Genomic DNA, 25,807 nt, shown 5'->3' with positions numbered 1-25,807 from the left:
CGTGGCCCAATTCATCCAACAATTCATCAATTGTAGGAATAGGAAATCTATCACGGATGGTAATGGCATTAAGGGCTCTGTAATCCACGCAAAACCTCCATGAATGATCATGTTTGCGGACAAGGAGCACCGGAGAGGAGAAAGGACTGGTGCTGGGTCGAATCAAGCCCTTCTGCAACATGGATTCGACTTGGAGTTCAATCTCCTGCTTCTGGTAATGGGGGTACCTGTAGGGCCTTACATTAACAGGAGTAGCCTGGGGAAGTAAATGGATGTGGTGGTCGGTAATTCGCGCCGGCGGAAGGGATGTAGGTGTCTGGAACAAAGGCCCAAAATGATCAATTAATGCTTGAATTTGAGGGTCCAGTGATTGTGAAGGCTCGTCAGGAACTGCCTCTGTGAGGACCGCGATGTGGAAGCAGGATGCATGTTCATTGAGTTTCAAAAATCTGCGAAGCTGAGGTGGAGTGAGCATGTTAATGATGAGGTCAGTGTCACTGGGAAGCTCAATTAAACGCTGGTCATAGAAAAACTTCATAGTCATGAGGGAATAATCAGTAAGCACGGGTCCCAATTTCTTCAACCATTGTACCCCAAGGACAATGTTGGCTCCTGCAATGGGTAATACATAAAGGTCCACGTCACAAGTGAGGTCCTGAATGGTGAGGATGACACGCGGACACCAGCTTGAGCAGGCTAAATGCTGTCCATTACCCACTAAGACCCGTAAAGGGGTGGTGGTCTGGGTTGGAAGGCCAAGGCTCTACAACAATTCTTCTTGAATGAAGTTATGGGTGCTTCCCCCATCGACGAGAACGACGACATGGTGGCCGGAAGCCAGGCCCAATAAACGGAGAGTTTCGGGTGCTAGATTACCCGAGAGTGAATTAAAACTAATTTGGGCCGCGGTTGGGTTCGGACTGTCGGGTGGGTCGGGTCCTGGGTCCAAGTCCTCTATAAGAGGGTCAGAGTTGTCGTCCTCAGCAGCCACCAGGAGGAAAACCCTAGAGGCACATATGTGACCTCTATGGTACTTCTCCTCGCAAGTAAAGCACAACCCGCGTTCTCGGCGAGAAGCGATTTCAGCTGGAGACAAACGCTTCACCGGAGGAGGTCGTGAGGATGTAGCAGGAGACGAAGGGGCTTGGAGAAGAGCAGGTGTGGAGCTCTGTCGCGGTGGAGGAACCGAAAGGACCAGAGGAGCGCGGTTGCGGAAGGATGAACGCGTGTCGAGGAGCTTCTCCTCCTGAAGACGCGCAAGTCCGGCGGCCTGCACCAAAGTCAGAGGCTGCAACGATTGCACCTCGCGGCGGATTTCGGGAGTCAGGCCCGATATGAAGCAGCTGAGGAGGAATTGGGGAGGAAGACCGACGATACGGTTAGCGAGTTCCTCAAATTTCGACAAATATTGAGTCACCGAACCACGTTGAGTGAGCTTGAAAAGGCTACCAGTGGGGTCATCATAATGAGAGGGTGCGAAACGGGTCTGAAGAGCTTGAATGAAGGCAGGCCAGGAAGTGAGTTGGCCGTTCGTGGCCATCCATTGGAACCAGGCAAGAGCCCGGCCGTCCATGTAGAAGGACACAATGGTAAGTCTGTCGTGTTCGGGGGTTGCGTGATACTGAAAATATTGGTTAATCTAGAATACCCACCCGAAGGGGTCAGTACCATCAAAGCGTGGAATGTCTAATTTCATTCTGTGGTGATGCGCAGGTACAGGGGAGATGGAAGGTGGAGGTTGAGGTGATGGGGAAGGGGAAGTGGAGGGTAGCCTGAGTAAGAGCTCATCGAATTTCTGGGCCATGGAATGAACAGTTTCCCCAAGGGAGACCTGTAGGGTGGTAAGCTTGAGGATGGTGGTTTCGAGCGGAGAGGATGAGGTGCTGTGAGGCTGATCGGCCATGGGGAACGAGAGCACCAAATGTTAGGTATGAATTGGCTAGTTTCGAGGACCAGTTCCTCCAGAGGGAAAAGAAGGGAAGAAATTCAAAGCTAAGTATTTCATTCATAATCTGCTTATTACAATGAGTCCATATTTATAATGAAATTCCTAACAGAATTGTGATTCTGTGCTAGGTGCAAAGATTACAAAATATGGAAATTTGTTATGGTTGCCTCCTGATTCTCGACAACAAATCCTTGCAGATTTTTCTAGTGCCAGCTCATCCCTCATCACACAAAATCCTTCAGGTATGAAGGTTTGTTAATCACCCTCTTTGCTCTGCCTTCTGTTTGGGTCTCTGTGTTGCTGTTTGTACCCTGTCTTGGGTTTGCTTGTTGCACCTCTGTTACTTGCTGCACCCCTCTTTCTCTATCAAAGAAGCATTAATGTCTTAGTGAATTCTGTAATTATTACCTATCCGAACCAGCCAAGTAATGGCTTAAGGCCTGTATGCTCAGGGAGTTGCTGGTGCTATGCTCTAGATGGTGCCATGGAACAATCTTATTCAGTTGAGTTTCTCATTGTTCCCCACTCTCCTTATCTGAAACACTCTGCCATCATCAGACCAGACCCTTGTTTCTTTCTCCTTTTGCCCTGGAAGATCAGCTTTACACACCATTTAGATATAGTTCAATGTTAAATTATCCATTGACAAGTGCAGTTTCTGCTGGCCAATCTTCCATCTCTGAAAAACAAAGTACACCCAATTGTTATTTCTTCTTTGAAGCTAGAGGATCATAAGAAACATTCTCATATATCTTGCCTTTAATAATGCTGTTATTCCCTGTAGATTCAGTAACATATATAGTACATCAATTTCCATTTCAGAATCAGTTCATACACAAGAAATCTAGTCATTTCTGAAGTAAATAAAATCTATACAAAAGAATTTGCTTTTGTTTACACCCGCAATTCCTACCAAGTATCAAACTGAACAACTAACCTAACACTTGTTGAATGCAATGACTAAATTAAATGTGAGGGTAAAATGACTCGAAATGAAAGATATCCTTGACTGAAATAGTTTTGCTTGGTTAAACTTAGAAGACGATAAAGTAGGTCAAAGAAGGAGAATTACCTGGTGCTCATCCTAGGCCACTAAATCCATCTACCGCCAACCTTGATAGCACGGATATGGGAAATCTTCGGCCAAATTTGAGGGTGTTTCCTTGGGCATTGTTTTTCCAGCAAAGGACAACTCTTTATGGTTAATTTTATTAGAGAGACAGGAAGCCTTTCTCCCACCATATTCTCCAGCAAAGGACATCTATCTATGGTTAATTTTTGCAGGGATGTGAGATGGAGAAGCCCCGTGCAGTCCAACATCTCCAGATTTGACAAGTTATCTAGATACAGAGACATAAGGGAGGGAGGCAGCAAACCCTCCTTAGGGAAGGACTTGATGCCATGACATGGACCACAAAGATAGAGATGAGTAAGCATACCCATGGATGGCCGTGCTAGATCTCTGAGTAGTTTCTCACAATTGATAATCCAAACTGTTCTCAAGTTAGCTGGCATACCCCGTTCAGGAAACGACTCAATTTCTGGGCAGTGCTTAACTTGGAGATATTCTAACTTTGGGAGAAGATTATTCATCTCATCAGGCAATGACTTCAACTTGTTGCAATACTTAACAGCGAAATAAGTCAAATTGGGCGCAGGCAGTCCTTCTCTCGGGAATGATGCAATATTGGGGCATCCCGTAATCTTAAAATAATTCAGACTCTTAAATGACTCTGACCCTGAAACCAAAAGAGATTCCATATTTTCACAGTTTTTGATTTGGAGAGTTTTGAGATTTGGAAAGGTAACCAATGGAAGAGACGTGAGAGAATCACACCTATTATATAGTATCAGTGATTCCAGTAACTCGTGCTTGTGTTGGGTCGGGAATTCCAGATTTTTAAGATTGCTGATATCCAGAGCCTTCAGAGATGCAGGTAGACGACCACCTGGAAAAGATATGGCTGACGAACAATTGTTCAATGTTAAATGTTCGAGGCAAGTTGGCTCGATGCTGGTGATGGCCTCGATCATGGACTCCACCATTGGGCTTCCTTCTACTTCTATCCATTCCAAAAAAAGAGGAAACACATGCAGCGATACATTATTGCTTTCACATATCTCAAATCTCTTAAGGATGGGAGCCCTTGGGAGAGAAGAGACAAGAAGCTCGCAATTTCTAATCATAAGTGTTTCCAGAGCAGGAAGTTGATTTGGCAAATCTCCCCTTAGATTGGGGCAATCCACTATTTTGAGAGACTTAAGTAGAGGAAAGGCATCTGAATCAGGGGTGAACCACAACTCCCAGCAACACATGTTATATATTTCTAGAATTTCAAGGGAAGAAAAGGGTGTCACAGGAGGACAATCTTCATTTTTGTAAAACCCTGCATCAACAGTCTTCACTGAACCCAAGTTTGAAATATAGAGCTTCTTAAGAGATGGTAGTTGCCCAAGCGAAGGAAACACACAACAGTTATTACAATCACGTAACCTTAGACTTGTCAAGTTGTGGAAGGAAAAATTTCCCACCCAATCTGGAAATATAGTTCCATTATAACCCCATATTGATAGAGATTCCAGGCCTGGGTGAGGTTTTAATATGCACAGTACATCTAATTCAATTTCGAAGTCAGTGCCATTAGACCATTTCAACGATAAATCATTTATATTCTTCTTATCCAGCATCCTAGCCTCCAATGCTTCATTGCTTTTGGTTACATTCTCCAAATTCCTAATAGAAAGCGAACCATGAAGATTTGAAAGTGTCCCCAGTTCTTTGATTCCGTTCTCTTTGTGCTTGCCCACAATAAAGAAATCCAAATGCTGCAAATGACTTAACATTCCCATTCCTCTAGGCATCTCTTCTATATGAGTACCATTAATATGAAGATGACACAAGTTTATAAGATTTTGCATGTGAGTAGGCAACCTGGTCAGCACTTCGCAATGAGACAACACCAGAGTTTGTAGATTGTACAAATTACACAATGACTCTGGCAGTGTTTTAATACTTGTAAAAGAGAGATTTAAATAACGCAAGTGGATCAATTTAGCAATTGAATCAGGCAAAACATCCAGACTTGCGAAGCCACAAAATGATAAAACTCTCAAGCACTTGAGCTTCAAGACTACAATACCTGGTGCCTTTTCCTTGTTGAACGGAGAATCTTTAAAATCAACTGCCAAGAAAGTTCTCAAAAATTGTAGTTTGTCAAAAACTTCAATTTGTGAGATTGGATCACTGAACTTTGTAACTGACAAATAACGAGTCTTCATACCAATCTTGGTTTCTTTTCCAAGGTCTTCTGATCTGAAGTAGAATTCTCCACCAAGGGATAATGCAAGATCATGCACGAGGTCATGCATTACAAAACAATTGTCCCAAGTTAAATTACTTGTTGAATGTTGAAAAAATGATCTTGAAACTAAATCATCAAAATAATCATAACCAACTTCTAACGCCTTTCCTCTGTTTGGAAGCTTCAAAAGATCTTCAGCCATCCACAGCAAGATCAAGTCATTTTTTTTAAATTCATAATCTTTCGGGTACAATGAACAATAAACAAAGCACCGTTTTAGATGTGGAGGGAGATAATGATAACTAATTCTCAAGGCGGGAATAATATTACAGACTTTCAGGAAGTTCCCAAATATCACTTTCAAGTATATTATTCCAATCCCTAATGGTATGCTTTCTTCTCAACATACCTCCGAGTGACCGTGCTGCTAAAGGCAATCCATTACACTTTTTAACAATCTCCCTTCCAATTTTTTCTAAAGCTCTTCTATCCTCCCCACTTGATTCTGAGAGAGGAAATGCGTGGTTTGCAAACACTAGCCAACAATCTTCATTTGACAATTTACTTAGAGGATAAACTTGAACAATATGGTAAGGGGCTACATTCACTACATTTTCATTGCGGGTTGTCAAGAGAATTTTACTTCCCCTTATCCCGTGTAGAAATGATTTTGTCAGATTACTCCAGCTATCGTAATCTTGGATCCAAACGTCATCCAAGATAATTAAGAATTTTTTACTTTTCAGCTTGTCCATCAATTCAAGTTGAAGTAAATTAAGATCATTCAATTTACAAGATTCATGCGTAACTTGCTCTATCATAGTTTGTTACCTTCAAAATATCAAATTGATCAGAAACACAGACCCAAGCATTTAAATCAAACATCTGCTTCAAATTGCCATCGTTGAACACAGATCGGGCTAAAGTGGTTTTTCCAACCCCAACCATGCCTACAATAGCGGTCACAGACACTTGCACACCATCACTGCTATCCTCTAACAACAACCTCATTATGGCCTCCTTGTCTGTATCCCTACCATACATACCATATCCATCTTCCAGAGATGTTGTTGGCTGAGCATTCCACGACTCGTTGCTCTCTCCTGCCATCACTTGCAAAGGAAGACCCTTCATGCCTTCTAGAACTTTATCTAATTTGCCAACTACTTTTTCCAACTTACTGGCCATTTTCCTATCGGTAAAGCGAGAAAACACTTTACTAACCTTCTTTTGAGTTGCAGATTTGGTAGAAATTTCATCCAGCAAGTCATCGGCCTCATAGAGAGCATCTTTGAGCTCAATGAGCCACTGGTTGACACTGGAGAGTTTGATTTGTTTCTTCTCAGCATCGTCAAGCACAGCTCCAACCAGTCTCAGAGTGGTCTTCAAGTTCTCAAGCAAATTAAGGTCAAGCTTCTTTCCACGGATGAAGTCAACAACATCATCGGTGACCAGCTTGTCGAACACAACATCAAGGAAAGCAGAGAGAAACGCACCACCAACTGCCTCAGCCATGATCTGAATGAGAAAGATAAAGGAAAGAAATTGGTTACAAAACTGGGTTGGTTTTTGACAAGGTGTAGCGGTGTGGTTGGATACTTGTTGAACGTGGTATCTGGGTGGAGGCAAATTTCCCAACGAAGCGCTGTTTTACAAAGTTATTCCTAAGGTGCTGTTTTACAAAGTTATTCCCAGTTTAGGGCTGTTTGGAAAGTATTTCCTAGGGGGTGCTGTTTTTGCATGCCCCCAGCATGGGATGCGCCATTTCTGATGACGACTTCGTGCATGGCGGACACGTGTCGAGGGGGGAGGAAAGCGCCATTACTGCTGGCGATTTGAGACGTGGGAAACGCCAGCACTGTTGGCGCCACAGTGAAAGCGCCACTGCTCTTGGCGATTCAGCCTAGGGGACTGCAGAGATCATTTCCCAGGAGGCTTGCAGCCTGCGACGTGCAGAGGAGGTGCAGCAGGGTGTCGCCAGGCTGAATGGCGATTTGGTTGGGCCAAATCGCCAGCCCCAGCAGCGACTTCATTGCAAAATGGTGCTTAAATCCCCCCCTCCCCCGTAGAGCATTCACGCGAATGCAGAAAAGAAGAAGAAGCTTGCTGTGTGGGAGAAAGAAGAAGAGCTGTGAAAAGTTTGCTTCATTTGTAATTTTTTCAAGTAAGTTTGTTTAATTAGTTTTTTATTTTATTTATATTCTGTTGATAATTAGTAATATATGTTATTAGTTTTTTTTATGTTAAGTTAGTTTTAGTTAGAAATAATAAATTAAATTTAATTTGATAATTATAGTTTTATAGAGTACATTTATTTTTAGATTTAGTTTTAAATAATATTAGGTTTAGTTTTAGTATGCTATTATTTGTGTTATAAGAAACATTAGATTTAGTTTATTTGTTAATATTATTAGTTTCATTTGTTAATATTATTAGTTTGAGTTCTTACTTTTATATAGTAGATTAGAATTATTTTAAATTTTTTATATGGTAGATTAGAAATAGTTTTAGTTTTAGGAAAGATAAGTTATTAATTTTATATGATAGATTAGAATTATTTTAAATTTTTTATATGGTAGATTAGAAATAGTTTTAGTTTTAGGAAATGTAAGTTATTAATTTTATATGATAGATTAGAAATACTTTAAATTTTTATATGGTAAGTTAGGTTTATATAAAAAAATTTATATAGTAGATTAAGAATAGTTTGGCGTTTCATAACTTATTAATTTTAGATTAGGTTTAATTTAAATTTTGCATATGCTACATTATATTTAGTTTAAATATTTGATATGATAAATTTGGAATAGTTTTAATTTTTTTATGATAGATTAGGTTTAGTTAAAAAAATTTATATAATACATTAAAAATAGTTTTAGGTTCCATAAGTTATTAATTTTAGATTAGAATTGGTTTAAATTTTTTTATATGGTACATTACATTTAGTTTAAATATTTAATATGATAAATTAGAAATGGTTTTAATTTTTATATGGTAGATTAAGTTTAATTAAAAAAATTTATATAATAGATTAAAAATAGTTTTAGGTTCCATAACTTATTAATTTTGGATTAGGTTTAGTTTAAATTTTTTATATGATACATTACATTTAGTTTAAATATTTTATATGAAAAATTAGGAATAGTTATACATACTATAAATTAAAAAATTTAAATTAGATAACAATAAAAATTTTTATATTACGTAGGTTGTAGTTATTATGAGTTTCATATAATATGTTAAAATTAGAATAGTTTAACGTATTTGAAATAATTAATTTTGTATGCTAAATTATTTTAGTGGTAAGTATTTTAAGTTATTAATTTTGTATATATATATTGTTTTAATTTTTAGCCGCAAATATAAAAATTGTTATATATTAAAATTTATATTTATATGTAATTTAATTTATTTGTAGAACATATATGAAAATTTAAATGAGAATTAACAAAAAATGAACATAATATGAACATAAAATACGTACCTACTACACAAGTAGCAATCAAATCTGAATCAAGTTTCTCGTGATCTTGTGTCATGGTCATATTCAGACATGTGTGTGGTCCACCCCATTGTGTGACTTTCCACGTATCTATTTTTTTGGATAAAATTGCCCTCATATAGAAAGGGCAAGTACACTCTGCATTTTTTTGGATAAAATTGCCCTCATATAGGAGGTCTGCCTTTATTTTTTTATAGGCTAATATATTGGCCTGATTTCTAATAAATATTCTAGTTTTGTATTTAAGTATTAATGTATATTTTTGTTTTTTATGTTATGTTTTAGTTCATGATAAATTAAAAAATTATATGTTTGTTTTAGGATAATGTATTTCATTTATTATGACTCCATTTCAAAAGACTAATAATAAATGACTTTTTTTTTATAGGAACTTACTGCAATTTTTTTATCAGAAAATAAATATTAAATTTAAATATTTATTGAGAAAAAAAAATATATTTAAACTTATTTTTCAAGTTTGGTGTTGCTGTTTATAATTCTTAGTCATGCTTAAAATCTCTAAGAAAGAACATTCAGACCTTTTTGGTTGGGATAATTTTTAAGAAGTTAATTGGTTGTTGTTTATTGCTTAAAAGCTCTCTTAGGAAACTGATGAAAATAAGCTATTATTTGTGCCAAATATGATGGGACAAAACTTAGATATAGTTTCATAGGTGCTTTTAACATTGTTCTTCAATCTAAATTGGATTTTCAGTTTAGTAGTCTATGTTGACTTTTAATGGAAACCTTTATTACACGGATTGCTAGGTGAAACTCCAATTCCTATTGAAAGACAACAAAGAAAGCACTTATAGAACTAACAGCATCTAATTTTTGTCCAATATGAATTAAACATGTATGTGTGAAAACTACATGCTGTTAATTCATTTAATCTTCTTGGTTATTTCTTTTCTTATACTATTTGATCAAATATTTGTAAACATATTTGGATTGAGAGGAATGAGAAAATTGAGCATCATTTAAACACTAACAATGATTGTTCTGTTCTTGTAAATGATTATTCAAGAATCACAATCCAAAATTCGAAGTTGACATCCTGATATGAAAATGCTTACCCCATCAGAAGCCAAAACCACAAACTTATCCTCGTTGGTAAGATTTCTGTAAGACACATCAGGGACTGAGGCGACACCATAGTCTTTTAGGCAAAAATTTCCAAAGGCTCTTGCCATAGCCAATCCAGGGCAGTCCCTTTTAGGCTTAGAAGACAATGAAGTAGGTCAAAGAAGGAGAATTACCCGGTGCTCATCCTTGGTCACTAAATCCATCTATGGTCAACCTTAATGTGACGGATGTGGGATATTTTAGGCCAAATTTGAGGGTGCTTCCTGCGGCATTGTTTTTCCAGCAAAGGACAACTCTCTATGGTTAATTTTATTAGAGAGACAGGAAGCCTTTCTCCCACCATATTCTCCAGCAAAGGACATCTCTCTATGGTAAGTTCTTGCAGGGAAGGACTTGATGCCATCACATCGACCCCCCACATAGAGATGGGTAAGCATGCCCATGGATGGCCATGCTAGGCCGCTCAGTAGTTTCTCACAATTGACAATCCAAACTGTTCTCAGGTTAGGTGGCATACCCCCCTTCTGGAAACGACTCAATTTCTGGGCAGTTGGATATGTCAAGATATTCTAACTTTGGGAGAAGAGTACTCATTTTGTCAGGTAATGACTTCAACTTGTCGCAATGCAAAACTTCAAAATCAGTCAAATTGGGCGCAGGCAATCCTTCTCTCCAGAATGATACAAAGTTGGGGCATTGGTAAATTCTCAAAGAACACAGACTCTTAAATGACTCTGCCCCTGAAACCAAAAGAGATTCCATGTGTTCACAGTTTTCGATTGGGAGACTTTTGAGATTTGGAAAGGTAACCAATGGAAGAGACTTGAGAGAATCGCAACTATTATATAGCAACAGTGATTCTAGTAACTGGTGCTTGTGTTGGGTCGGGAATTCCAGATTTTTAAGATTGCTGATAACCTGAGTCTTCAGAGATGCAGGTAGACGACCACCTGGAAAAGATATAGCTGACGAACAATCCCTCAATTTTAAATGTTGGAGGCAAGTTGTCTCGATGCTGGAGATGGCCTCGACCATGGACTCCACCATTGGGCCTTGAATGTTTGCAATCTATGTGGCCGTGGCAGTGTAAAGATTTGAATGTTTGCAACTTAAATCTGATAAGGGCAACTATGTTTATTACATCACTGTTATTTTAGCAAGACACCACATAAATCTTTCCCAGAAGATACTTCATAGTTCAATGTCTTCACCAGAAGATTCAGTTGAACTAAAAGCAGAGCAAAATGTCCCATCTGTCATAAACTCAGTCTCTGTCATGGTGTTTCACCCCAAGAATGTACTTGTCTTCCATTTATATTTCATAGAGCAAACCCCTTAGTCCTGATGAAAACTTCTAACCTCCCTGGCTCTTGTCTAGATCCAAAATGACTTGCTAGAACTACAAAGGTGCCCAAGCTTCTCTTGTAGAAGTATGATGATTGTTTCTCAGCGGACTTGATGAAACTCTGATGAAAGCACCATGTTAAGACTTTGGCAAGTGCACCAAATCGTGACAAGTAGTAAAGCTCGGAAGTCCGAGTGTCGTGTCCGCAGGGATTTTATTGCACTTATTCAATACCTCTCAATTTGTAAGTGGGAGTAAAGTAGTAAAGTAGGAATGAAAGTAGGAATAGTAAAGAGTGCTATTACTAAAACAAATAAGTAAAAGGGAAAACAATTGATAGAAATGCCAAGACCAGACAAACCCAATTGGCCTACGATGCATGTAAGTATGATATTCATTACCAATGAAATGGTGTTAGTTCTACCCACATCTGTTGACTACTTGCCCCTGATGCCTCACGTTGGTAAGCCTATTTTAACTACCTATCTCCCAAATGCCTTTGCGAAGACTCAATAATTAAAATGCGTTAAGATTAAGTTCTAGATGTTGCTTATATGCATGGGCAGTGAGTTATCACTCTATGCCTAGCAATGCTAACCCAATGATTCTTTTCTTTAGATGTTCTATTAGGTGTTACCCTTTCCCAAGCGTATAACCCCTAAAACTGATGCATGCATTGAATCTTAAATATTATTGAGAATTACCCTCTCCCGAGCGATTAAAACCTAAAAAGAGATCTAAGAATGAATGCAAGAATAAAAGAAAAGAAATAGAATAGAAAAACCTGGAATAAATTCCTTTGCATTGATAACTCTTGGAGCTCAGTGTACATCGTTGGCTTTTTAGGCCTGCCAGGCCCTAGCTAGGGGTTTAGCCACTCATGGCCATTGAGGGCTTACAACTGGGGATGAAAGAAAGAATAGGCTAACAAAACAAAGAATATAGAGAGAAAAGAAAACTCAGGCTTGAAGTACTGAGAGTGATGCTCTGAGATGGGATGAAATTTCCTTGGGACTGCCTCTCTATTTATAGTTGCTGAAGTGGGCTTATGGGCCTTCGTAGTCGCGCTCAGCGCCACACCTCGCGCTTAGCGCGTTCAGATCGCGCGCTGGGCGCGCCATGCACGCTGGGCCTGTGCTTCTGTTGGATCGGGCGCTGGGCGCCTAGCTGGGCTTAGCGCGCGTAACGGTTTCCACCTTCGTGCTTAACGCCACGCTCAGCGCCTGCAGTTAGTTGCTTGCTTAGCGCCTGATGCGCGCTTAGCGCCCCTATTGGATTGGGCCTGCTTCAGAATTTCTTCTTTTTTCTTCCTTTCTGTGCCACTTTTGCTAACTGCAGCCTTATTTTTCGTATCTGCAACCAGAAATTCAATTAAATTAATTTTTTTCACTTTTAATTACAAATAACTGCTAAATAATTAATTTTAAGCCAAAATTTGACTATTTAACTCCTATAAATTCACAATTATTTAGCAGTTATCAAAATCCCCCAAATTAAACTTTGCTTGTCCCCAAGCAAACCAAGAACAAAAATAAATTTTCAAACAAGTTCTGAGTGTTTCAACACTATCAATGGCCTTAGTTCCTCCTTCTTCCAGTGGTCCTTTCCGCATCTGTCAACATCTCAAAATGAAAGCATAAAACACACAAGTGGTTAGTCAGTCCTTTGGAATCTTGATCAAATCTGGCTTGCCTTACTTTCCTCACAAGGCTGGTGTTTTCCTCTGCTCACAAGTGTATGGTTTAGTGTCTGCAATTTTCTAACAACCTGCAAGTAAGATTCCAAAGTTTTGCATTTCCTCTCAAGTATAGTTATCTTTAGTTACCTTCAGGTGGATCACTAAGGACTTTATTGGCTTGTATTGGGGCTTGGCTCACAAAAAATCATGGTTTTTCTTGAAAATTCAAATTAGGATTAAGAGAGCAAAAATTTCTAATACTTCCGATGCATTCTTCTTAACCCTTTTATTCCCCACAACCCTTTTCTCTTGACACCTCTCTTGCTCTTTGTTTCTGCCCTTTATGATGTTTTTTTTTTTTTTTTCGGGCTTCTAGTTTATAAGAGGTGTCTTATTACGTGCTGCACCATTGTCTTAGCTACCTATTTTCCAAAATCCCCCAAATTAAGACCTTTATAACCCATTTTTGCTCTCTTATCATCCTAAAGGGTAGGACTTATCATTTTATTGGCTCAAGGGTTAATTCGGAATAATGTGATATATAGGCTCAATCATGGGTGCAAGGGGAAAAGGATGATGTCGGGTTGGCTTTTTGGCTAAGTAGCTAGATATAACAAACATGGCCTTGATCATTTCCACCTTAAGTAACTATTCTAACAATCCAAGAGTGATGCAAAACCAGGAACTTAAAAACAGGCGTTTTCTCTCACAATTAAGTTCACACTCTCACCGGAATTAAAGCAAGTATACGGCATACCAGTTATGACCTTGTTCCGTCAGACTATCCTTCCCACCTTGTGCTGTTCATGTTCCATTTCCTGACCTGACTCGTGCTTCCAGAACCAATGTTTCCAAGGACTAGAGGCATCTCAAGTGTTTCAACCTTTCAGAACAAGCTCAAAAATTATGACTGCTCAAGTTATCATGCAATTATTATTCAGAAAACAGATGCTAAATCTCTCATATTATTACTACTACTTCTTTTTAATACCTAAACAGACCATATAACGAAACATAAGAAGGAACAAAACACAAAACAAAACAAAACATAAAAGAGACATCAGAACATAAAAGGAAAACAAAAAAAATCAACTGCCTCCGCCCAAGTCTGCCCATGGTCCCCAGTCAGCGGTGGCTAAGTCAGCAATGAGGTCCTCATCGACTGCAGGATCCTCAGCGGCTCCAGAAGGCTCTTCCCCCCTGTCAGTGGAGGGTTGGTCTCCTGGCCAGGCGACTCGCTGACGATAAGCCTCTGGAGTGGTGAGCGGAGGGTCCATCTATAGGTGTAGGGACAGCCTGTGCATATTCTCCATGATGAGCTGCTGTCCAACGTGAAGGGACCTCAGCATCTGCCCATGCGTGTTCATGGATGCTGAGGTGGAAGCAGGTGGATGTCGCGGTCGCTGGGATGGCTGAGACGGAGACTGGGTAGGAAGAGGGGCCTCGGAAGCTGATGCTGAAGCTCTGGTACGTGTACGACGAGGCCCAGGGAACGTGATCGATGGATCGGCGGGGTTCCAGCAGTTCTTCTTCACATAGGCTAGGTTGATCGCAGGGCTGAGTGACTCAAAGATCAGGGTATCAGAAACCACCCCCTGAATGTCACACAACGCTGTAATCAACGCTGGGAACCCGAGCCTCGAGGTGCTGGACTGGGCAATCTGGCTGATCTGCTGTGATATAAAGCTGCCCACATCCATGTCCATGCAGCTCACCAAACCGTAGATCAAGCGGGCCCTGTCAAGATTAACATCAGAAGTGTGAGAAGTGGGCGCAAGATCGTAGTAAGAAAGGACACTCCATGTCTGAGCAAGTGTCGTCATGTCCTTCCTCAGGAGCTTCCAGGGGAGACCATCAGCATTAAGGACAAAACGCCCCCCTGGAGGGCACAGTGTGGCCGCGATGGTGTCAGGATCGGGGTGAGTGCTGAGGTATCTGGTGTATGCTGGATACTCCTCCCCGACCTCCAAGATAACTGGGGTGTCGAGGAAGTCGTTAATGGTGTCAGCATCAAAACGAACGACCTGTCCTCGCACCCTGCAGAACCTGGGACTGTGGTCCTCTGGATCATAAAGGTTCGAATAGAACTCTTTCACCAGAGCCACGTCGATCTGCTTCTCCGGAAGGTGAGTCAGCACCTGGTCCCATCTGCGCCTCCTGAGTTCCTGGAGGAACTCGTCAAACATCCCGGGTCCCAGTTCAACATTCCTCTCCGGAAGGATGTTCCGAAGCTGAATGTTGTCTTGGTACCTGTGCCAGGCAATCTCAGATGTGAAGCGGGAAGTGTCCCAGTTGGACGCTTCCCCTGGTGTGGGCACGGCACGGCGCTTGCGAGAAGCCATCTGAAAAAAAAAACAAAAACCACAAAAACAGCAAAACAGATTGCAGTTAGTAATTAGGGGGGTGCAAAAAGTAAACAAATTAGGGGTGAAAGTGGTAAAGAAGGGGTTGCAGAAAGTAGACGACGGGGGGGTGAAGTTAGAAGGAAGGGGGATGCAGAAAGCAAAGAAGAAGGGGTTGAGGAAAGTAGAAGGGAGGTGTAAAAAGAAAAGCACGAGGACTGGTGGCCCTAAGGCCCAGCCTCGCGCTTGGCGCCACCCTGGGCGCTGCTGCTGTCACGCGCTTAGCGCCACAAGAGCGCGCTTAGCGCGTGCTTCCCAATAGATGAGCGCGCTTGGCGCGACAGAGCCCGCCAAGCGCGTGCTTCGTATCCTCTGCTGTATCAATGGGTGAGGAGCGCTCAGCGTGTGAGCCATACTTCTATCTCCTCCCCCTGTGTTCTTGCTTAGCTTAGCGCGTTAGTCCCTGTTCAAAACCACAAAAAATGCAGACGTTCAAGCTTACCTCTGAGTGTACGGAAAAACACGTGCTTAGTCTTCAGAGGATTAAGTAAAGGAGATGAAGAGTAGGAAAGGAAGAAAGGCAGAGGGAAGAAGGGAAGAAAAGAAATGCTGGGTAAAAATCCGAATTTAAAAACAAAGGAGGCAAACGAGGGGTTGGACAGTTTTCGAAAACTGCCCAGCAATTATGGTGTATGCGCTTAGCGGGAGGTAGCCGCTAAGCGCCCCGCAGGCGCTCTGACCTTTGGCATTGCCTCGTATTTTAAAATTTTAAAACGTACCTGGGCGCTTAGCGTGAGGGCTCGCGCTAAGCGCGGGTCTACGTGCAGCCCACTTGACTTCTGCTATTGGCACCCCTCCTTTTGCTATTTGTACCTGTGGGCCTTTGCTTTTCGTACCCCCTGTTTGCTATTCACACCTGTTGGGCTTCTTTTTTTTTTTTTTTTTTTTTTTACAGAAATAAAACTCTACATTTTTACACTAAATGTTGGGTTGCCTCCCAACCAGCGCTTAGTTTATTGTCCTTAGCTAGACAGTAGGCCCTCTCAAGGATCATTTAAATAGATAATGGTCGTCAATCGCTCTAATTGCCCTCCGTTATACGGCTTTAAACGCTGGCCATTGACGATCCATTTCTTCTCGAAGCTCCCTTCTCTAGGGTCCACCAATTCCACTGCTCCATGAGGTCTAACTTCTTTTATGATAAACGGCCCAGACCACTTGGATTTCAGCTTACCTGGGAACAACCTTAGTCTTGAGTTAAAGAGCAATACCTGCTGTCCTGGCTGGAATTCTCTCCGCTGCAGCTTCTTATCATGATATGCCTTTGTTCTTTCCTTGTAAATTCTGGACGATTCATAGGCATTCAGTCTCATCTCTTCTAACTCCTGAAGCTGCAATTTTCTCTTTTCTCTGCATGCATTTTTGTCAAAGTTAAGCAATCGGAGAGCCCAATATGCTTTGTGCTCCAACTCCACTGGTAAATGGCATGACTTCCCGTACACTAGCTGGAACGGTGATAAGCCAATGGGGGTCTTGAACGTTGTCCTATAGGCCCAGAGAGTATCATCGAGCTTCAAGGCCCAATCCTTTCTGGATGATGCAACTGTCTTTTCTAGGATTCGCTTGAGCTCCCTGTTAGAGATTTCTGCTTGGCCATTCGTCTGAGGATGATAAGGTGTGGCCACCTTATGTCGGACATTATAGTGCTCCAGGACTTTCTTCAACTGATTGTTGCATAAATGCGTTCCTCCATCACTGATCAAGGCTCGTGGGACTCCGAAGCGGGAGAAAATGTTCTTCTTTAGAAACTTGATTACAACCCTGGCATCGTCCTTCGGCGTAGCTATGGCCTCCACCCACTTGGAGACATAGTCAACTGCTACCAAGATGTAAATATTCCCGTATGACGAAGGCAGGGGTCCCATGAAGTCTATGCCCCAATAGTCAAAGATTTCCACCTCTATGATGTTCTGCAACGGCATCTCATTTCTCCGTGATATCCCCCCTGTTCTCTAGCATCTATCACAACAACGCACAAACTCGTAAGCATCTTTAAAAAGAGAGGGCCAGAAAAAACCTGATTGTAACACTTTTGCTGCTGTTCTGTCCCTGCTATGATGTCCTCCGTATGATGAACTGTGACAGTGCCAAAGAATACTTCGTGCTTCTTCCTTTGTGACACATCTTCTCAATACATTATCTGCCCCTGCTTTGAACAAGTGGGGGTCATCCCAAACATAGAAGCGTGCGTCGTGTAGGAACTTCTTCCTCTGATTCCAAGTGTACTCCTCTGGAATGACTCCTGTGGCTTTGTAGTTTGCCATGTCTTCAAACCAAGGTCTGGTGGTAACCTGCAAAAGAAACTCATCAGGAAATTCATCTCTTACCTCAGGCTCTTCCTTAGTGACTTCTTCATTCTTTAACCGAGATAAGTGATCGGCTACCACATTCTCGGATCCTCTCTTATCCTTGATGATGATGTCAAATTCTTGCAATAAGAGGACCCATCTAATCAACCTTGGCTTCGAATCGGTTTTGGCGAGCAGGTGCTTGATGGCAGCATGATCTGTGAAAATGGTGACCTTCGATCCTATCAAGTATGATCTGAACTTCTCCAAGGCAAAGACAACAGCTAGCATTTCCTTCTCCGTGGTGGCATAATTCAACTGTGCTTCATTCAGGACCCTGCTAGCGTAATAAATAGCATGAAATACCTTATCGTGTCTCTGTCCGAGGACTGCTCCTATGGCGTAATCACTGGCATCGCACATCAGCTCAAAGTCTTTACTCCAGTCGAGTGCAATCATCACAGGTGCAGTAGTAAGCTTGTCTTTCAGTGTCTGAAATGCTGCTGAACATTCTTCATCAAACTTGAAGGCCACATCTTTATTCAGCAGGTTGCTTAGGGGTCTATCAATCTTTGAAAAATCCTTGATGAATCTCCTGTAGAACCCTGCATGCCCCAAGAAGCTTCGGACACCTTTAACATTCAGTGGTGGTGGCAGCTTCTCTATAACCTCTATCTTTGCCCGGTCAACTTCAATCCCTCTAGCTGAGATCTTGTGGCCCAGGACTATGCCTTCTCGGACCATGAAATGACACTTCTCCCAATTCAGGACTAGATTAGTCTCTACGCACCTCTAAAGTACCATCTCTAGGTTCCTCAAGCAACTGTCAAATAAGGATCCGAAAACCGAGAAGTCATCCATGAACACTTCGATGCTTTTCTCCACCATGTCTGAAAAAATGGCCAGCATGCACCTCTGAAATGTGGCTGGTGCATTACATAACCCGAATGGCATCCTTCTGTAAGCAAAGACGCCAAAAGGGCATGTGAAGGCCGTCTTCTCCTGGTCTCTAGGGTCCACCGCAATCTGATTATATCCTGAGTATCCATCCAAGAAACAATAATACGCCTGCCCTGCAAGTCTCTCCAGCATCTGATCCATGAATGGTAGAGGGAAGTGGTCCTTTCGGGTGGCCTCATTCAACTTGCGATAGTCGATGCACATTCGCCAGCCCGTGACAGTTCTTGTTGGTATCAGGTCATTCTTCTCATTCTGCACCACTGTCATTCCACCTTTCTTGGGAACCACCTGTACTGGGCTTACCCAAGCACTGTCAGAGATGGGGTATATGAGTCCCGCCTCCAAGAGCTTGAGTACCTCCTTTTTGACCTCTTCCTTCATTGTCGGATTTAGCCTTCTCTGGGGTTGCCGGATTGGCTTGTAATTCTCTTCCATCATTATCCTGTGCATGCAATAAGCAGGGCTGATTCCCTTGAGATCCGATATATGCCATCCAATAGCTTCCCTGTGTCTCTTGAGGATACCTACTAACCTGTTTTCTTCTTCTATTGTGAGTGCATTGCTGATTACTACAGGCTTGTCTTCCTCCAAGAACACATACTTTAGGTGATCTGGCAATATCTTCAACTCTACCTTCTTCTTCTCGGACGGAACTTTCTCTTCTAGCTTTTCAAACTTGGCTTCTCCCTCCGGAATACTGTCTTGTCGATCCAAGTCTTCCAAGCAAGCCTTTAGATCTTCCTCCTCTTCACTGGTCAGACAGTCCAAAGCATTTACCATTGCTTTCTCCAGTGAAGACTGTGGTGTCTCGAGAATACTGACATCTTCCTTATCAATCTCTTCTACTCTGAAACACTTCCAACCTTCCTATGGATATTTCATTGCTTTGAAGAGGTCGAAGGTGATCTTCTGGTTGTCAATACTCAGCTCCAAGTTCCCATTCCCCATATCCACCACACAGTTGGCAGTCAGCATGAATGGTCTGCCTAAAATGAGGGGAATGTCTACGTCTTCTTCGATATCCATGATCACAAAGTCCACCGGGAAAGTAAAGTGGCGGACCTTGACTAGGACATCTTCTACCACCCCGTAAGGTCGTGTAATCGAACGGTCTGCTAGCTGAAGCGTCATCTTGGTAGGATCGATCTTCAGATTCCCAATTCTTTTACACATTGACAAGGGCATCAGATTGATGCTTGCTCCTAAGTCAATGAGGGCCTTGTTCACCGTCTCCTTCCCTATGGTGCATGGGATGGTAACACTTCCGGGGTCCTTAAACTTCTTGGGTAGCTTTCTCTGTATTATACCGCTGCAGTTACCCCCTACCACAATGTTCTCATTGTCTATGTACTTCCCCTTCTTGGTGAGGATGTCCTTCATAAATTTGGAGTAGAGGGGCATCTGCTGTAAGGCTTCCCCGAATGGCATAGTGATCTCCAGCCCTTTGAATATTTCCAAGAAACGCTTGAAATAGCGTTCCTTGTTCTTCTTGGTGGGCACCACAGGATATGGGAGATCTTGTGGTAGGGCTGGTGGTTCTTCTTTCCTGGCTTCCCGTGCTTTCTGGCTCTTAGGTGGTGATGTCACCTTCTCTTCGACTTCTGTCCTGTCCTCCTGTGTCTCTGTCTTATCTTCCTCTGTATGGTCTTCTTCCTCAACCTTACCTTCCTCTTGTGCTTTCCTCTGCCCTCGAGTTAGCACGGCCTTGCATTCTTCCTTTGGATTCTTCTCTGTGTTAGCCCTGAAAGTTCTAGTGGGCCTTTCAGCTTTGTCTTGTGCCAATTGGCCCATTTGAACTTCCAGATTCCGAATGGCTGCATCCGTGCTCTTCTGATAGGACCGTGTCTCCTGGATGAATTGCAGCAAGAGCTCTTCTATGTTGGTGGGCTTGTCTTGCTGATTGGGACCCTGGCTAGGATGCTGGTATGGCGGTTGGTATGGTTGTTGATTCCTCTGCTCCTTGTACTGGTTTCCCTGATTCCTCCACCCTGAACCTTGCGTGAAGTTCCTTCCTTGATTGAATCCTGGTGGCCCATGATTGAATCCTGCTCCCCCTTGGTGGAATCCAGATGAGTTCCCCTGGTTGTAACCCTGATATCCGCGATTTGGTACGCCCATATAGTTTACTTCTCGAGAAGTATCCTGTTGGCTTACACAATGTCCAGGCTCATGGGTTCCTCCGCATGTGGGGCATCCTTCTACCTGCAAAACAGAAGAGTGGGAAGAACTTACCGCTTGTAACTGTTGAGGTAGTTTGCTGAGGGTTTCGGTAAGGGCTTCAATCTGCCTCGTCAACAGCTTATTCTGTGCCAATGTCGTGTCTTGCGTGCCAAGTTCCAAAAGGCTTCTTTTTGTAGGCACATAGCTTCGATCACGAAGGATTGCTTGATCACTGGCCGCCATGTTCTCGATGAGCTCCATTGCTTCCTCCGGAGTCTTCAACTTGATTTTTCCCCCTGCGGACGCGTCTAGTAGCTGTTTCGAGTGGGGTCGCAAGCCATCGATGAATATATTCAGTTGTACCGGCTCGCTGTATCCGTGTGTCGGTGTCTTTCGTAATAGCCCGTGAAAACGGTCTAGTGCTTCGCTGAGGGACTCATCCGGAAATTGGTGGAAGGAGGAAATCTCCATTTTTCCTTCGGCGGTCTTCGACTCTGGGAAGTACTTCTTTAAAAACTTTTCCACTACTTCTTCCCAGGTTCTTAAGCTGTTGCCTTTGAAGGAGTGCAACCATCGTTTTGCCTCTCCTGCTAGAGAAAAAGAGAAGAGGTTAAGGCGTACCACATCTTCTGGGACTCCAGCGATCTTTACGGTGTTGCATATTTCGATGTACGAGGCAAGGTGAGCATATGGATCTTCGCTTGGAAGACCATGGAAGAGATTCCCTTGAATCAGCTGGATAAGGGAATGCGGGTAGGAGATATTTGCGGCTTGCACCTCCGGTCTTGCAATACTTGTGAAGAACTGAGGAGTGGCAGTGTTGGAGAAGTCTTCTAAGGTGACTCTTCGTGCCGGTTCCCCGTCCATTTCAGCGTGATGTGGAGAGAGAGGAGGTGATGTGTGACTGCTTCCTTCGGTGTCCTGTTCCCTTCTTCTTCTTGCAGCGTTGTTACGCCGACAAGTGGCTTCGATTTCCAAGTTGATAGGGACCACGTCTCCAGATGCAGTCCTAAGTCGCATAAAAACAAGAAGGCACTACCCGTGCAATTATAGAAGAAAGAAAGACAGAATAGAAGTAAAGAGAAAATACTGATAAAGTAAGCCAAGAAAAGAAGGATCGGGCTTACAAACTGATATAGTATTAAGTGCGAAAACAAAATCCCCGGCAACGGCGCCAAAAACTTGTTGAGACTTTGGCAAGTGCACCAAATCGTGACAAGTAGTAAAGCTCGGAAGTCCGAGTGTCGTGTCCGCAGGGATTTTATTGCACTTATTCAATACCTCTCAATTTGTAAGTGGTAGTAAAGTAGTAAAGTAGGAATGAAAGTAGGAATAGTAAAGAGTGCTATTACTAAAACAAATAAGTAAAAGGGAAAACAATTGATAGAAATGCCAAGACCAGACAAACCCAATTGGCCTACGATGCATGTAAGTATGATATTCATTACCAATGAAATGGTGTTAGTTCTACCCACATCTGTTGACTACTTGCCCCTGATGCCTCACGTTGGCAAGCCTATTTTAACTACCTATCTCCCAAATGCCTTTGCGAAGACTCAATAATTAAAATGCGTTAAGATTAAGTTCTAGATGTTGCTTATATGCATGGGCAGTGAGTTATCACTCTATGCCTAGCAATGCTAACCCAATGATTCTTTTCTTTAGATGTTCTATTAGGTGTTACCCTTTCCCAAGCGTATAACCCCTAAAACTGATGCATGCATTGAATCTTAAATATTATTGAGAATTACCCTCTCCCGAACGATTAAAACCCAAAAAGAGATCTAAGAATGAATGCAAGAATAAAAGAAAAGAAATAGAACAGAAAAACCTGGAATAAATTCCTTTGCATTGATAACTCTTGGAGCTCAGTGTACATCGTTGGCTTTTTAGGCCTGCCAAGCCCTAGCTAGGGGTTTAGCCACTCATGGCTATTGAGGGCTTACAACTGGGGATGAAAGAAAGAATAGGCTAACAAAACAAAGAATATAGAGAGAAAAGAAAACTCAGGCTTGAAGTACTGAGAGTGATGCTCTGAGATGGGATGAAATTTCCTTGGGACTGCCTCTCTATTTATAGTTGCTGAAGTGGGCTTATGGGCCTTCGTAGTCGCGCTCAGCGCCACACCTCGCGCTTAGCGCGTTCAGATCGCGCGCTGGGCGCGCCATGCACGCTGGGCCTGTGCTTCTGTTGGATCGGGCGCTGGGCGCCTAGCTGGGCTTAGCGCGCGTAACGGTTTCCACCTTCGTGCTTAACGCCACGCTCAGCGCCTGCAGTTAGTTGCTCGCTTAGCGCCTGATGCGCGCTTAGCGCCCCTATTGGATTGGGCCTGCTTCAGAATTTCTTCTTTTTTCTTCCTTTCTGTGCCACTTTTGCTAACTGCAGCCTTATTTTTCGTATCTGCAACCAGAAATTCAATTAAATTAATTTTTTTCACTTTTAATTACAAATAACTGCTAAATAATTAATTTTAAGCCAAAATTTGACTATTTAACTCCTATAAATTCACAATTATTTAGCAGTTATCACACCACCTCCACTCTGATCTTAAGCATCAAAGGCTTTGTGAATTGGTGATTCTGTTGCTTCCAGTTCATTCTCATTTTGAACACTAGTATCAAGACTAGATTAGAGATGGCAACAACACAGTATGTGTATAGTTTGCTGCAGCACAATATTTGGCAAAAAAGTAAAACATCAAATTATTTGAAGTGTATAGTTTGCTGCAGCACATTCTTCCTTGCATCAATGGATAACCTTGGTAGAGAGCAATATACTACAATTTCCTACAACACAATAATAATGGAAAAAAAGAAAACCTCAGATATGTTTTGCCAAAGAATTTGAAATGGTTAGAAATTAAATGATATGAAACATTTTCAGTTATCTGCCAATATATACATGGGAAGCATGCCTTACTGAAAGATCTGAGATTATCCTTTGTAGTTGTCCTCTTATAGTCTGATGTCCAATGAAAAGCTTTCCAATTAAAAATTCAGCTATTGAGAAAGGATCACTTTCACGTCAATTAAATCAGAAGTTCTGTTTAGATCTTGTTCAAAGTTGAATTCATATCCATTGACAGGTGCAGTTTCTCTGGACCACTCTACCATCTCTGAAAAACAAAGTACACTCAACTAATTGTGAAAATTATATTTATTATTCAAAAGGAAAATATTTTTAAGATAATAAAGAAATTTTCACTGAATGTATTAACATCTTTTATCCACATCTTTGGGTATTGATGCAGATCCAAAAAACATTTTTTGCATGGTAATATTTGTTGGGAAGAGATAAGAATTATATGAATACCAAAAAAATAGTGTAATTATTAATTTGCTTAATTTTTTTAGACATTAGTTGTTAGATTTTGTTAATAAAAGGGATTCAAATCATGGTATTTCCTTCTTTTCTCTCTTTAAAATCATCTTATGGATACTTGGATCCTCTTTCGGATGAATCAGATCTAGCTCAATTTAGATGGGAAAATGTTTGATAACATCCAAAAATTTATTCAACATATAGGGGAAAAAAGGAAAAATATAGGTATAATATAATTTATGATGTGACAGATAGATAAAAAATAAAATGATTAAAATAAATGATAATTCATATATCATTAATTACTCATTCAGATGTCTTGTTGTGTGGAGTACATGGCATTGAATTTGTCCTTCAACAATTAATCTTAATCCTTGGCTATTTAAAACCTTATTTCTAGAAGATTGGAGCTTAATTTGTGGGAGGACAACTCATTGGAGCAATGGGAGAATTTGATTTGATTTGATGATTTGGAATCCACTCCCAACCAGCTTTATTATTGCTCCTTTGGATTTTCTTGCATTTTCTCCTAAACGTGCATGCTGTTAAAGCTAGCTAATTAACTTCCGCATCAAAAGTTACAATTGACGCATATCTATAAACTTTTTCTTTTAAACACACATTTGTCTCATAGGATGGAATTGTGTAGGGGGCATTTGATTTAGAAGAAGGAAAGGCAGAGGAAAAAAATGAAAAAAATAATTAAAGTAAAATATAAGAGATGTGGATCCCATCGAATAAAATATATAATTTTTTTTGTATATTACTTTTCTCCATCATAATGGCAGCCTAAGTCTAACTGTATGTAGTGTGAAAAGGAATGAAAATAAATGAAAGAAAGTTGAAATGAGAAGAGACTCTCTTAAAAAAAAAATGAAAAAAGAATAAAAAAATAAAGTTATTTGATTGAGATGGAAAAAAAAAAGTGTAAAAGAAATGAAATGCTTAAACTAAAGTGTTTAGGTCAATAATAAAAGAAAAATAACTGAAAAAGAGATTAAGTAAACATTCATTTTACCCCAAAAAAATAAGTTTATGTAACTATATATATGAGATAAAAATGTATATTCTTTTACTAATTAAAGTCACATAATCAATTATATAAATTGCATATATAATTGATTATATCTTGAGTAAAAGCCACTAGAAAGCAAACTTGATTGCAAACTAAGCATAATCAACTATGACATTTGAATAACTTATTATATGTGACATGATACCCTAATTTAAAAGTTCCACTGAAGGTTAATGAGGGGCTTGAGGAACAATTTTAGCAACCAAGAATTTTGTGTATAGCATCCTTTTTATTGTTTCTTTTCCTCCCTTTTATTCTCTTTTTGAGATGAAAGTAAAAACATGTGGGTTTCACATTATTTTTGAAACTTTCATCAAATTTTCACATGTAACAAACATCCTAGACCATCTTCTTTCATTGTCTTTCAACTCTGTATACTTTCAATTCTCTTTCATTCTTCTTAACCAAATAGTAGAAAAAGGCAATTATAAAGAGTTAAAGACTACTCATTCCATTTTTATTTATAAGACTCAAATTTAAAATGATATTTATTTTTTTATAAGACGTAATCTATAATGTTTTATGTATTAATTAATTCTATATTAGAAATGTCCCTAGTTAAGAAAGAGAAAAGATATATTGACAAACAATTAGGAGAGAGGGGAGTATAAATGATAATAATTTTGAAAAAAATTATAAATTTAAGATAAATTTATTGTTATCAATTAAATTAATCAATTTTCTTAATCTTCATGAATTAAGTAATTAAGTATTATATATATAAACAGAGAGACAGTAAT

At 40.8% G+C, this 25,807-nt stretch overlaps 1 protein-coding gene, 1 long non-coding RNA gene and 1 pseudogene across 2 annotated transcripts; all 3 read right to left on the bottom strand.

Moving 5' to 3' along the window:
• Nucleotides 1–2,046: 2,046 nt before the first annotated feature.
• On the bottom strand, nucleotides 2,047–7,227 carry LOC114406030 (annotated as a pseudogene).
• Nucleotides 7,228–19,378: 12,151 nt separating this feature from the next.
• LOC114404856 lies at nucleotides 19,379–21,691 on the bottom strand. The gene has a single exon (XM_028367603.1). It carries the CDS (start codon nucleotides 21,689–21,691, stop codon nucleotides 19,379–19,381), a length of 2,313 nt encoding a protein of 770 aa, XP_028223404.1.
• A 797-nt stretch (nucleotides 21,692–22,488) lies between these two features.
• Nucleotides 22,489–24,115, bottom strand: LOC114406033. Its single transcript, XR_003665324.1, has 3 exons — nucleotides 23,591–24,115; nucleotides 23,206–23,457; nucleotides 22,489–23,071 (listed from the first exon to the last, which is right to left on the bottom strand). It is a non-coding gene; the product is annotated as an uncharacterized LOC114406033 (long non-coding RNA).
• Between the last annotated feature and the right edge of the window lie 1,692 nt (nucleotides 24,116–25,807).

Source organism: Glycine soja, chromosome 3 (genome assembly GCF_004193775.1).
Source record: "Glycine soja cultivar W05 chromosome 3, ASM419377v2, whole genome shotgun sequence".
In the NCBI taxonomy this organism is placed as follows: Eukaryota; Viridiplantae; Streptophyta; class Magnoliopsida; order Fabales; family Fabaceae; genus Glycine; species Glycine soja.
Note: the sequence above shows the minus strand (reverse complement) of the source record. Positions and strands in the feature narration are given on the sequence as shown.